Below are 14,433 nucleotides of genomic sequence, written 5' to 3'. Positions count from 1 at the left end.
CCTGTCTCTTAATCTTCGTAATACCTGTATAGAGTTCACTAAATAATTCACACCTCTTTGTTGTTTTAAACAGCTGTCCGTGATCGCATGGTGCCACCGCCACCACCTCCTCACCACCTCTATGCCAAAGCTAACACTTCATCTTCTATCTACCTTCACTGGGGAAAGCCTGCCTTCACATCTGCACAAGTCATTAACTACACAATCCGCTGCAACCCAGTGGGGCTGCAGAATGCTTCTCTGGTTCTCTACCTTCAAACGTAAGTGCAGAGCTACTAATGAGTCTTAGTTTCCTGTTCCCAGTTCTATTCCACTCAATTTTTACTCTTCCTGCCCGCTCTTAATAGCCTTTTACTACAACTTCTGTCTCCCTTAGAGGATTGTGTGATTTTCCCAGTGGCTGCTTTGTTTGTTTCTTGGGTTACTGACAATGTGTTCCTAGAATGGCTTAATACTCTAGCAGAGATCCTTGTGATGGATCCCTGGATGAGCTCTTGCATTTTTAATGGCTTTTTAGCTGTCTAAGATGAATTTAATTTTAAGGTCGTCTTCAACAATATACCTTTGTCTAGGCAGAGATAGGACTTAGTCCCATCCCAGGGTTTAAAACTGGAAACAGTTTTGAGGGTTTTAGCATGTTACCGTGGGAACGTCACATTCTTGAGTGTGTGGCACCCCTTTCAGGAGGAAGCCAACTATAAACTACAGCTTGCTTTCAGAGAAGAAATTCCTGAGCTGCAAAATGGCAGAAAAGGGAAAAAAATTCTGCCTAGGCTTAGTGTTCTCTGCCCAGGTGATATGAGAGCAGAAGGCTGCTCCATTGTGATTGCCTATGCTGCAGGCTATGGTGCTGTTGAGGGAACCAATATATGTGTAGCTCCCTCGATACTTGGATTTACTCAACCTTTCTAAATAAGAAATATGCTGTCTTAAAGGATAGACTCCATTCTAATATTGATGGTTTTCTCTTCAAAGAACACATCCCCTGCTGTATAACGTCTGACTTCATGATTAGACCCAGTATAATCACCATATAAAATTCTTAGCATGAAATGTGGAGCATGGCAGTGAATGCTGCTTTTTGTGATAGTATGAGACTGTTGCAAATATTGGTGCCTGACTTTGCAGTATGGACGATGAAAGTACTAAGGGAGATTTAATAAAGCAATCTCTGCAGAGAACACCATTTTAAATTGAGACTTAATCTTGACTTCAGTATTACCAGCCAAAATTAACCCAGGCGTATATGAAAGATTTTCCCTCACCCAAAGAGTCAAAATAAAGCAGAATGTCTACAACTGACTTTGTCATCAAATAGTCAACTGGAATGTTATAATTAGTATAGTCGATTTTGCAATTAATAAATGACAAAATACATCTACAAGGTAAGTATGGAATATTAATATTCAGCAGACATCCCAGAGAGGCCATAAGTAGAAGTTGCACACATAGCCTGTGTCTGTCCTGTGAATAGACAGGCAGATGCAGGAATAGCTGATGGAGCCAAAAGCAGGTGCCTTCTCAGGTATGATGTTGGTTGTAGTTTAGGTTTTACTGCAGCTTGAAGCATAGTGTCCAGTGGAGAAAAGTAGAAAGAGCTGAGCTGGGAATACATACTGATGATCTAGGCAATAATATCCTTGGACATGCTTGTGTATTAGATGTACTAAGAACCTCTACAAAAACTTGAGCTCAAGTCAAATGACAGCAGACATAATATGCTCCAGAGAGATCCAGGGTTAGCACAACTACATTTTCAGGTAGACAGCAGAGACAGACCACATGTCTGAACTTGAAATGGTTTGTCTTGAACAGAGAGAATCTACTTACAGTGACTAAGAGATATCATTTGAGTTTGGGACCTTGCAAGTCAACTGCTGCTGTTAAATGTATTTTATTCCTTCATCTGTACAGGTCAGAGACTCACATGTTAGTTCAAGGTCTTGAGCCAAAAACCATGTATGAATTTGCAGTTCGGCTGCATGTAGACCATCTCTCTAGTCCCTGGAGTCCAGTAGTCTACCATACTACCCTTCCAGAAGGTAAGGCACTAGGAGACGACCACATGGTCCTAGAACCAAAAAGGCTGATAAATTGGTTATTAATTTTAAGCTGTTTGTACAAGAGAGAAATACTTTCCTCTGAGATACAGATACTGCTTTTCTCAGAGACAGACAGACAAATGCTGTCAGGGAAGTCCTTGTTTTGGTACTGTGAAATTATTTTTCAAAATCTACCCAAAATGAGCAACAATTTTTATGTGAAAGGTACTTAGACAATTAGCACCTACTGAGTGAAAATAACTTGAATAAAAACTTAAAATATGTATTGAAGAAGCATGGCTGATTCATAGGCATTACAAAAACATATTTTAAACCCAAGATGTTTTAGAAACTGAAAGAACATTACACATCTACTGCCCTTGCTGTTGGTTTGCTTTTCTGCCATCTTGGCCAATGAAAATCAAAAAATTCAGTTTTGTGTTATCAACACTGCAATGTCTGGGATGTACCTGTTCACAGGGCAATGATGTGGGGGGTTGTCAGTACTGGACCCAGTACTGATCCCTGAGGAACACCACTGGTCACAGGCCTCCAAGTTGACGCTCTCCCTCTGAACTCTGTTGTCGAGCCAGTTTTCAATCCACCTCACAGACCAGCCATCTGTGCCGCATTTCCTGATCTTTTCTATGAGGATATTATGTGAGACAGTATCAGAAGCCTTTCTGAAGTCAAAGTGTATGACATCCACTGCTCTTCCCTCATCTAGCCATTTGGTCATGGTTTCATAGAAGGCTATCAGATTAGTCAGGCAGGATCTTCCGTTGGTAAATCCACGTTGGCTGCCCCTGATAACCTTGTCTTCCATGTGGTTAGAGATGTCCTCCAGGATGAGCTGCTCCATCATCTTTCCAGGGATGGAGGTGAGCTCTGTAGTTGCCTGGGTCCTCCTACTTGCCTTTTTTGAAGACTGGAGTGACATTTGCTTTCTTCCAGTTGTCAGGCACCTCTCCTGTTCTCCACAACTTTTCAAAGATGTAGCAGTAGCCCTTAGGTCTGCACAAATTTCTGATCAACTTAATTTTCTGTAAATTAGGTTAGACTAATAGCATTGTGTTACCATTCTTGCAGCACCAGCTGGTCCTCCAGTAGGAGTGAAGGTGACTTTGATAGAGGATGATACTGCTTTGGTTTCCTGGAAGCCACCCGATGGTCCTGAAACAGTCGTTACACGATATACTATCCTGTATGCATCCAGGAAGTCTTGGATTGCTGGGGAATGGCAAGTGCTGCACAGAGAAGGTAAACTGAAAACATAAACCTATGAACTGGACAATGATGCTACTTATAAGATGCTTTGTTACTTTCAGCTCCCTTGGACTAGAGTAAGCGAAATTCATATAAAGATTCATGTAAAAGTTATAATTAGTTTAGAATTATTCCCGTGGTTGTGATGATAATGTGTTAATACCCAACTAATACTCAGATGGAAGGGGAGAGGGGCTGCCTTTGTTGTTTTGCAGCTCAGTGCGTGCTTGTGAAGTGAAATGTCTTATAAATCCAATTACATCCATCTTAGTTCTGTTGTAACCATGATCGTGATGGTTTCATTCTGTAAATGCATTCTCGCAAATATGAAGCCTCTGAGATGCGTTGCTCTCCAGAAATAAATTTATCAATGTGGTTGTTTGGGTTTATATGTTTCTCTTGATCATTGCCAATCCTGTTAGCTTGGTTTGCTTAATGAACTTTACCCTACTCCAAATAAATTGCTCTGCAAACTCAATTTAACTCTCTAGATCTATTCTGCTGCTGAGCCCCAGCTAGCTAATCTAACAGGAGCTCAGGTATGGTGATATGATTTTCAGTCACATCTGTGATTAGATTAAATATGGTCTCAGTTTTTATAGGCACTTTACAGAATAATCCTGCAATTTGAAGAGCTGCAGCAAGAACTGATTTCTACTGTAGCCAGAAAAAAGGAAAAGGCATTTACTGTGCAGTCAATGTCCTAAACAGACAGAGGCAGTTCAGAATAGATAATGTTCTAATAACTATTAAACCAAAGAGGGAAGCTCAGTGTTACAGAGTAAAGTCATATGCTTGAGTAGCTTATTTGAGAGGATTGCGCAGGAAGAGTTACTATCTTGTTATTCTGTGTTGTTTCATGGCTGAAAGCTTAGTTGGCAGCAGAGTGAGGCTTCCAGTTTTCTGTGGAGAAAATTCATCAAACTTAATGAATGAGGATGCACTCAGAGGTGACAATTTGTTTTGCCATCAGTGAGAGTGAACTGTTCTAGTTCAACGATTGTGGCTGACCTTTGTGCTGATTTTGAAGACAGGACGAAGGACTGGTAGCCCTTTGGAAAGGTGGTAGTGCTGCTTTGGCCTTGCTGGAGCAGAATGGCATCTGTTGGGCTGGCCTTAAATAGAATGGTCAGTTGTGAAGAGTAGCACCAAAATGACTATGAATCTTAAGCAAAATTTGTGAAAAATAACTACTCTCTGAAATATCAGTGAGGCCTAACTGTCAGGGGAAGATTGAACCTGTGATTTGTCACTATTAAAATTGTGCAAAGAAACAGTGATATAAAATCATCCCATTAAATTGTTGAAAGAAACAGATGTAAAGTTGCCATATTAAAGGACCAATTTCATATTAATCTTTACTCAGTAAAGAAACCAGCAGGTCTAAATTTACAGAGACCTGATATCTGAAGAATAAATCTTGTCATTTGGCTGATGATTATGCTGTATTTGTTCTATGCAGCAAAGTGGCTGAATTGCTTTCAGGGATGTACTTCAGCTCAGCCAGGCTGTGAAACTGAAAAGCATTTCAAAAAGTATTTTACCTTAAGTACTTCAGATGAGAGGATGGCAATAGCAGTAAACAGAATCACAGAATACATCCAGTTGGAAGAGACTGCAAAGATATCCAGTCCAACCCTCGACCCAGCACTGAAGGATCAACACTAAACTGTGTTTCCATACTGAAAGTGCTGGAGGGAAATGAGCAAATGGAGAGCTGTAAATCCCAGTGTATTATTTTATCAGTCAATGTTGGAATCACTGATTTTGTATTTTGACAGATACGTTAGAATTTGAGCTGTGGTGTGGAATTTAGGCAACTTGACACATTAGGGCCAATCTGCAATGCAAAAGTCCGTGTAAGAAAATTAGTATGTAGAAGTAAAACTGGGCAAATGCTGCCATAGTCCCATGACAGTCCTTCCACAGGTAATTTGAGGTAGAAGCAGAATTTGGTTTTCTTAATGTGTTCATTCCGGTCAGCTAGCCCCATACAATAAATAGCATTCTTTTGTCTTGACACTAAACTTGTTCTGCAGAAAATGTGTGAAATCTTAATCCCATTCTTTTTCCATACCTCCAAAGACACTCTCCCAAACAAAAAAATTAGAAATCCTACCAAATCAAAAACTGCAAACAAGCCCTACCACCTATAAAAGTTCTAGCATGGGCTTTAGTTTATGTATCAATGTTTTCGTCAGCTTAATCCACTAGTTTAAAATCCTCTGATTGGACTGAGCTTGTAAGGCATGGCAGACTTAGAAACTGTAACCGCAGTTTGCAGCTGATTTGTGATGCAAGGTATCTTCCAGCTGCCTCCCCGCTTTTCCCTAGTTCTCTTCAAATGGATCAGAAGTTACAGCCTTTACACACTTGGAGTGCAGTAAATCAGGACAAAGTCCTTGCTTGCTTTAGCAGTGCAGCAGATTTGAAAGGAGCTGGTGGGAAAGAGCCTGTAATATTGAAATGTGACCTTTTGCCCTTGATGGTGCTAAATATTACAGCTCCTTTGGTTACAGATACCTCACATTTTACTTCAAATGCTTTCAGCTAATGGGTGCTTTTTATGGAAGAGCTGAAATAGCTTTTGAAGTAGCTTCCCTTTTGCCAAATGTATAATCTTCTCTGTCAACAAAACAACCTTGTATTTTATATGCTCTTGTGATACTATAAAGTCTGGCTTCTGAAACAGGTTTGAAAGGTTGAAATTCAGAGTTAACTTAGAGAAAGCGAAAGAGAACAAGGGATAGATTTGGTCTTGTAACTGCTACTATTTAGGGAAAGAAAATAATATATTTCTATGGGAGGAAGAAACATAGGCATTTTAGAAAGGAATTGCAATTTCAGGAAGCGGTCTGCAGTCCCTGGACAGGCAAAGCTCTCATTCTCTTTGATAGGAGTTTTGCCTGTCTAAGGACAATGCAAGTGAGTCCTGTTTATGTTCGTAATCTGGTTTTCCTGCCTTCGGGGACTTTAGGAAATGAATCCTTAATATGTGTGAAAGACATTTTCTGTAATATTTTAGTAGCACAGCTTAGATGCACAGTAATCAAGGAAGCCTACACAGGTCTGAATAGGGTTTAATTTTATTTTAAAAGTGTGGTAGAATGTACTCTTCCCAATATGTTCTGTTCATTTTACCAAGTACAACTGAAATTTGGTAAACTCAACCTGAATTATTTTGTTATGACAATTTTCATTCACATTCATGGTACAGTGGATCTAGAAGAGGCCCATAGATTAGTACATGAGAGAGGTCTAACATCCTGCTTTCTCTACCTGAAAGTCTGTTTAATGCTTGGAGCTTCTCCTCACAGATACGATCACAACATAAATGCTATCACACTGAAATGCAGCTAGCGCTAGGTTTAGGTTTAGTGTGCTGTGTATCGTAGCCAGTACTTTACTCTCGGTTTTGAACTGTATTGACAATTCACAGTGTGCTGTGTTCAAGCAGTGTGAGAAAGGACAGAAGGGACGAGCAGGTAACCACAGTGTTCATTCTGTAACCTGTATGAAATGTACAAAAGTGATCAGTGATGTTGGAAAGAAAGTGCAGGTCCCAACATCTGTTCCCACAGATTTTGTCTAACTGAAACTGTTTATCAAATCTTTTCCTAGGAGCAATGACCATGGCTTTACTGGAAAACCTTGTAGCGGGCAATGTCTACTTGATCAAAATAGCAGCCTCCAATGAAGTGGGAGAGGGACCTTTTTCAAATGCAGTAGAACTTACTGTCTTGCCAAAGGAGACATCAGAGTCTAATCAGAGACCTAAACGCTTGGATTCAGGAGATTCCACAAGTCAGTAGCAATGTTTAGATTACTGCTGTCACAAGTTCTCTGTTTGTTTTGGCTTGTAACTGAGCAGACCATTCTGTTATGCGAGGCAGTCCCAGCAGCATAGGCTTTTCTTATGTATGAAACCATTTTGGAATTTTCCTCTCAGTTCAACTCAGAAGCGGTTTAATTCTTTTGCTCAGAAGTTGGAATGCCTTTCAAATGAGAATGCATAACTGGTTTGAATTTTGCATCAATATCAACTTCACAGCCACCCTTCTAAGGGCTTTTTTGAGCTTGAAATACCAGTAGCACTGGGTCAGTTAGAACCAAACAGCCCAGCAGAGATGGGACAGCATCTCAAATCTGTTTTCAAATCTGCTGATACTTGGTATTCCAGACATCCAAATCAATCTGTCAGTCAGTGATATACCAGCATACATTTTCACCAAAGAATGCCCACCTACAGCAATTTGGGGAAACTATGTGCTACCGTGTGGAAATTAAGGTAACATCAGTACTTTCTCCACATAAGAATTGAAGAACACATCATCTTTAATGACTTGTTACAGATTTTAAAGCTATTTGGAGAGACAAGAGCCAGTAATTATTCAGGTACATGAACCTTGTAACCTTTCCTTGTTGCTACACATTGAATTGAGATTAAAACACAGAGATTTTTCTCACTCATGGAATGCAGTTATATTTTAGGCCTGAATAAGCACATCAAGTCATAGCCTCAGAATTAGGTTAATAGACATACTGATGTCAAAGCATAAACCTAACTGTCTTATGTGACAGTGGCTCACTCAAGCCTTTTCCCTTTTTTGTCTAGTAGTACTCTGTAAGGAAAGGGTTGGAGAAAGCTCTGGTGTGGGGCAGTCCCTTCTTCCCCTCCCACCCAGGGCTGCATGCACTCCTTGTTTGGTCTTCCAGTATTTGCAAAAGTGTCAAAATGTATGACAGAGGTCTGGAAATCTCATTAAAAGAAAGCATTTTTCTCTGTGGTTGTGACTCTAACCCTGTTACTTTCCTGACAGGGATCAGAGGGTATGTATTCTTATTTACCGAGCCTTTCTATGTTCTTCTTTGCTGTAGCTTATGCTGACTATTACCATCTGGACCAGAAATCAATGACTGGCATTGTTGTTGGGGTTTGCATAGCCTTGACTTGCATCCTTATCTGTGTCCTGATCTTAATTTATCGCAGTAAAGCCAGGTATGTTTTTGTTATCAAAGACTGAGCTTTCTCTGTATGCCTTGATTCTTGGAACATGCTGCCTTCTCCAAGAGTGCTAAGTTCTCTGAAGTACTCTATCTCTTCACCTATTCCTACCAGCAGTGGAAAAAAAGTACTTTGTTGTCTCTCCCTACTCTACCTGAGCCCCTTCTCCAATGAAAAGAAGGAAGAAGCCAGAGAGTGAGTCAGTGGTGCTTTGACAATCAAGTATGAGGCATGTTTCCAAACAAAAAACCCCTCTGAGTCAGATAAGCATGCTGCTTTACATCATTTGTTTCTCCTGCTTAACCCTCCAGCCTGCACAGACCTGGTTTGCAAGGCTTTAACTCTCAGCAAATTGAGAGTTACAAGAGTGACTCTGACATAAAGCAGTTCCACGAGGCAGTTTCTTTGCAAGTGGTGCAAGACTCCATCTGTCTTGTTATTATCTGCTATGGGGCATAAACTGGCGCAGTGACTCTGCCCACGACTTTTGGATCAGAACATATATAAGTTACTTAAAATAATAAATTAAAAACCTATCTGAAAGTATATTTTAGTAACAAGGGTTTTTCAGCATACATGAAGGAAAAAAATATGGATTGGGAAACAGTCTCTTTGTAGCATGGTATAAAGGTCTTAATATCATTAGTGGTTACTTCCTCCAAGTAATATTACTAATCATGACAATTCCTGTCTTCACATAAGCTTGTAGCATACTGCATATGATTAACTGAAAGCAGCTGTTATTTTTATCACAAGCAATAACATTTAAATTCTATAAGAGTTAAGAGTATCATGTAACAAAATGTAAATGCTGAGAATATGTCAATACTACTTGTTTAATAATAACTTTGAAGTTCATTCTTCATTTTTTGTATTTTCTCCTTGTGGGTCAATTTTCTTCCTGCTTAACACTGTGTAGGAAAGCATCTGCTCCTAAACCTGTTCAGCAAAGCACTGACCAGCCGTCACAGAACAGCCTCTCATTAACCAGTGCTAATGAGGTGGAGAAGAGTATTGAAGGAATTGCAGAGAATGAAGAATCCTTATTGCCAATGATAGTGGGAAACAGCTTCATCGATGCTAAGGTACTGTGAGGTTTAGTCACTTGCAAAACAGAAATCTTTTTTTAGAATTCATTGCTGTATCATCAGAGTCCCTATCAACAGTCAAATAAGCACATTATGAAGTCACGGGAGGTTTTTTTAATGAGTCGAGCACAAGTTTGGCAATCCAGAGTCAAATTTTCAAGACTTATCTTAAAGTTCAGCTAAAGATCTGATTCAGTGCACTTGTCTTACACTGTGCTCTGCAGATTGCAGAGTCTGGCTCTGGCACAGCATCAAATGATAAAGGTTCCATAGACTTAGGGCTGCTAAGTGGCCTCTGCTAGTCCCAAGGAGATAGGTGTGAGTCCTTGTCAGCACTTGGTTCTGTAAGTGCCTGTGCATGATCTAGTCAAGCATGACGCTAAGCAGGTATTAAAGAAAATAGTATTTTTCCGTCTCTAGTAGTGGCCAACATTAGAAGTTTCAGAGATTGGCAGGTGTCAGATTATCTCCCCCACAACAGTATATTCTCCTAGCAACCAAGTTTCATTCTAATCCTGAAATGCAGAGATAAAGTATGAAGTGTAAGATTTTCTGTTAATATTAAGTCCTCAGTTTTGAGTTATAGTTTATATCTATATCAAACTGGCTGTTTAATCCCAAGTTGCTTCAGAATTCTGGGTCTCAACAGTATCCTGTGATGAAGAGAGCTAACCCTGCAAAACAGGAAGGGAAAAAAGAAGTATATTTTTTTTGTGCTGAATTTGCCATTCTTAGGGGCCTTCAAGTGGTTCCTTGGTCTCGTATCTTTATCAGGCCCTTTCAGACTGTAATTTCCCCTTCTCAAACTTGTATTTGGTCAAATTGTACATGAATCCAGATGGCAGGCTGTATCAGTGAATGTGTAGAATCTTACAGTCCAGGAGTCTAGTGTGACAGAACCACACTGGCCTTACTTTCACGTGCAGACATACTGATTTAAGGCTTGTTCTGTACACACTGCAAGCATGAATGGAGCTACTCCCCGAGGATGCACAGCAAGAGCTGGGGGAGCAAGAGCTGGGGGATGGAAACAGATCCCAGTACAGGCACCAACACGATGTCTATGAATGGTCACATTGAAAGTAGTAAAGCAAGTGCAGTGGCTGGAATGTTTTGCTATGTGTTTGCAGTATTATAGCTGTTGGTTCTCACCTGTGGGCTTGCCAGATTCAGTGGATCCGGGCTTGACTTGTATTGAGCAGTAGATGAATACCAGACCACAAAAATATGACTGAGCACTAAGACTTCATTTGTCTTTCTTTTCAGTATGGAGCCAATAGGTAGGAGTAGAAAAATATTTTCAAATACCTTAGTGATGTAATTTGTTAAAATAAATGTCTGTATTTCTCCCTCCATTGTAGGGAGGATCTGATCTGATTATTAACAGCTACGGGCCTGTCACAAAAGCTAACTGCAAGAAAAGGTGGCTATTCTTCCAGGATACTAAGAAGTTGAAGACTGAGGAGGTAATTGGCGTAATGGGCAGAGATGTGCAATCTTTACTGTGATATGCAGTTTTCTATTTATGGAAAAGCATAATTAGTGGTCTAAGTTTTAAGTGGATAGTTTCAGTTGTGTTAAGGTTGATGGTGTTCTGCCTTGTAGTAAAGTCTTATGGAAGTTTCATTTCCTGTCCCAGGTTGTCAGATACTGCAATTATTACAGTTAACTTTCTTGCTTGGACCCTTATATTTGTAAGCAGGATTTCCATCTACTGGGTCTATGCAATACCATCTGTAGTGCTATATCTGCAGAGACTTTGTATGACTATAAGTACAAATTAAATATTTGTTTATCAGTAAAAATAATTTTTAAAATACAGAGAATCCCCTGCTACTCTGCCAGCTAAAACTTTGTTTACTAAAGAGAAACCCAAAAAAGGAAATTAATTTACCCACAGTACTGAAGAAACTGAGAATCTGAGTAGAATTGTCTGGCTTCTGAAATTGTTGCACTGCAGACATTTGCTATTTGGATGAGAAAAATAACAGTTTAAAACTGAAGTTTTAGACCAAATCTTGAACATTATCATATATATGCACACTTATGGGGTACCCCACTGATGTTTATTGGATTGTAACTTGTCTTGTGCTTTTGTGTGTTTGAGGAATAGGGAGTCTTGATATCCATGTTGTAAATTCGTATTCCAAAATATTTCCAGAAGCAGCTGCATATTTTTGATGCCTCTAAAAAAAATATTTGCTGCCATCCAAGGAGAAATGCTTTAAAGAATATGCATGAAGGGATGGGATAGAGCTCTACTGAGTATGTTTTTAAAATGCTATTCAGGTCTCTCCAGTGAAATCATTCTTGATTAGCCATGCTTAGCTAGAAGGGATTATTTCATCTATTGTGGAAAAGTATGAGCAAGACTTGAGATTGATTCTTTTTAACCTCCTGTAGGAAAGCTCAGATTGTTCCAAGCCAATGCTATTAGAGTCACTCTGGCAGAATAGGAGATAGCAATGCAGTAAAAATTCAAATTATGGCTCAGCTTGTCTGAGGCTGAACAACCTTTTTCTCTTTGCTTTTTCTGTAGCCTCAGAGAAGATTTGTCCAGGCAGTGTGTCTGTATCAGCCAGGCACTACTGTACTGATGAGTGAGGATGACTCCCCCAACTCTCCTGGCCAGCAGTCTAATTTCCAGGTGCCATTCAGTATTGTTGCTGATACAGAGCATTCGGCCAACAGTGAAGGAAGCCATGAGACTGGGGACTCTGGAAGATTTTCTCACGAGTCTAATGATGAGATACACCTTTCCTCTGTGACAAGTGCCACCCCTCCTACTACCAGTCCTTTTGTAAGCAGTGACTTGGGTACGAACATGATGAGCCCTGCCATAAAGAACAGCAGAGAGTCTCCTCTGCCATTTGCTACTGACCAGACTCCTACCTCACCTCTTCAGATACACTCAGTAGTGCAAAACTGATGTCCCTAGGGCCACGCCTGATGTTCTTGCAGTGTATATCTGTTCGAAGGACAATGAACAGGGAGCCAAAGTTTTATTGTGGAAAACCTGACTAACCTGGCAGGTGATCCCATATTTCTGTTGAATGTTTGGGGGTTTTTGTTTGTTTGTTTGTTTTTAAAAACTCACTCATTTTGAATGTTCAGTGGTCAACAAATGTGAAAGGACAGTAAAAATTTTTGACTAAAGAAAAGTTCAAAATATGTCACTGGAGCAAAGGGAAGGCTGTTGGCCCTTTTGCTGACTATCTACCTCAGTTTGCCGAGAGGCAAACTCTGAATGATGACTGCTTTACCTCATTTGTGTTCTAGTTAGTCTCAGCTGCGGAACTGAAACTTCCTAGTAGTTTTGGGCTTTTTTTTTTTCTTTTCCAGTTATGTTTAGAATGTGTGTATGTGTGTGAGCTCATTGATCAGGGAGTTGTATAGGTAGGCAAACAAGATTGTTTGACTGAAGCTCTGTCTTTAAAAAGAAGGAAACCTTGGAGTATAAAATGCAATGATTTAATGTGGTTCACATAGAGGATGCTAAAACTTGGGAATACTGGAGTTGATGCTTCCACGCATACAGCCACGTGAAATCTTTTTTACCTCTTGATTTTCATAACCCCAGTAAGCCTAAGACAGTGCCTTTTCCCCAGAAAACTGTTGACAGGATGTCTATAGCTATCCTTAGGGCTGTGGGACACACTGGATTCTTCAGTGACAAATGTTGCCTCTTTATTGACAGTCAGTGCTAAAAAGCATGGCAAAAGGAAAAAGCATTCAACTCTTCCAGTCTGTCTCTGCCTGAGTGTCATGGAATAGGTGATATGCTGAGCATTCCAGTATCACAGTACTTCTTAGCAATGGTGCCTTGCATTATATATTATGAAATTACTGGTTTGCCTTATGCCTTTTTGGTATTCATAAATTTGCTTTGGAGTACAAAAAGATGCCTTAAATGTCTCTTAGTTATTTTAAGTAAACTGTATCATGAGTTTATAGTTCATTTGTACCCAGCTTTGAGTGTGGATAAGCACTGCTAGCATCATAGTGTGTCTCAGAGCTGTCGTTAGGATGTAAGCCTGCTTCTTGCCTTTGCCTAGTGTGCTGTTAGCCCGGAAGCTCAGGGAGTGACTTTACCCACATGCCAGTTTAAAACCATGGTTAGGCTGCCATGAGAAATAAAAAAGCCAGAGCTTTAGTTGAAGAGTCTGTTGAAAGAGGTGAGTACTGTTACTACCTTGAACCCATGCAATTCCTGTTTTATACTACCTCCTTTAAAAGTTATTCTAGTGTTTTTAGGGGTTTGTTGTTGTTTTTTCCTGTACTCAGGGAACAGTTTGTTACTTTTGAGCTGCCTCATGGAAATGTGGAGCAAACTGACAGGGTATGGTGTTTTGTTTTTTAATAGGAGAGAGGAAGAGAGGGAGAAGAGGTTGGAATCATCCAATGTTATAAACTTGCCTGTATCTATATCCAGTCCTCTTCTCCACTCCTCTTTCCCTGTTTTACTTTAAAAAAATAAATTAAAAAAAAAATTCAGACATATGTTTTTACTTAAAAAAAAGAAAAAGTTTAAAACTTTATGTTGTGAGAAAGCAACCACAGGAACTCCTGGCTCCATCTCAGTCTCTCAGACTCCCATGGACTTTCCTGGGGCCAAGATGTCACCCTTAAGGTGGGCCAGGCTGATTTTTGTATTGTTCCTCATGTATCAAAAGGTGGTCAGAAGTCATCAATAAGCCCTACTATTCTGTCTGGTTTGTGTTGATGAATTTTGCCTCTAGTTGCTGTAGTTCTTGACCTTGTAACTGTTTGCTAGTTCTGAACCAGGCAGTATGCATTCACCATTTAATAATGGTGTTGATTCAAATGCTTTAAAATTAATCTTGTACCAAAGACTTTTCTGTAGAAGAATGCCACACATTGTCCAAAATTAATTGAACTAGTTAAAAGCTATAGGTTCGAAGAGCTGAATAAATTTTATAGGGCTTCTTGATTGTAGTAGCTGATTGCATAGACGCGTTGCATGCTTCTACAATTTTAACTACCTTATTGTTATAAGAGCCTTTAAACAAAG

The 14,433-nt window shown here is 39.8% G+C and overlaps 1 protein-coding gene across 1 annotated transcript in view; it reads left to right on the top strand.

The window, feature by feature from the left end:
* Positions 1-12,330, top strand: part of PRTG (protogenin) — a 78,096-nt gene extending 65,766 nt beyond the window's left edge. The window contains 8 exon segments of the mRNA XM_054169117.1: positions 74-260; positions 1,915-2,042; positions 3,132-3,302; positions 6,930-7,112; positions 8,187-8,307; positions 9,233-9,398; positions 10,763-10,867; positions 11,941-12,330. Coding sequence (XP_054025092.1) covers positions 74-260; positions 1,915-2,042; positions 3,132-3,302; positions 6,930-7,112; positions 8,187-8,307; positions 9,233-9,398; positions 10,763-10,867; positions 11,941-12,330 — 1,451 coding nt within the window.
* The last annotated feature ends 2,103 nt before the right edge of the window (positions 12,331-14,433 follow it).

Source organism: Dryobates pubescens, chromosome 17 (genome assembly GCF_014839835.1).
Source record: "Dryobates pubescens isolate bDryPub1 chromosome 17, bDryPub1.pri, whole genome shotgun sequence".
Taxonomy (NCBI): domain Eukaryota; kingdom Metazoa; phylum Chordata; class Aves; order Piciformes; family Picidae; genus Dryobates; species Dryobates pubescens.
The sequence above is the reverse complement of the archived record's forward strand: the minus strand, read 5'-3'. Positions and strand labels throughout refer to the sequence as shown.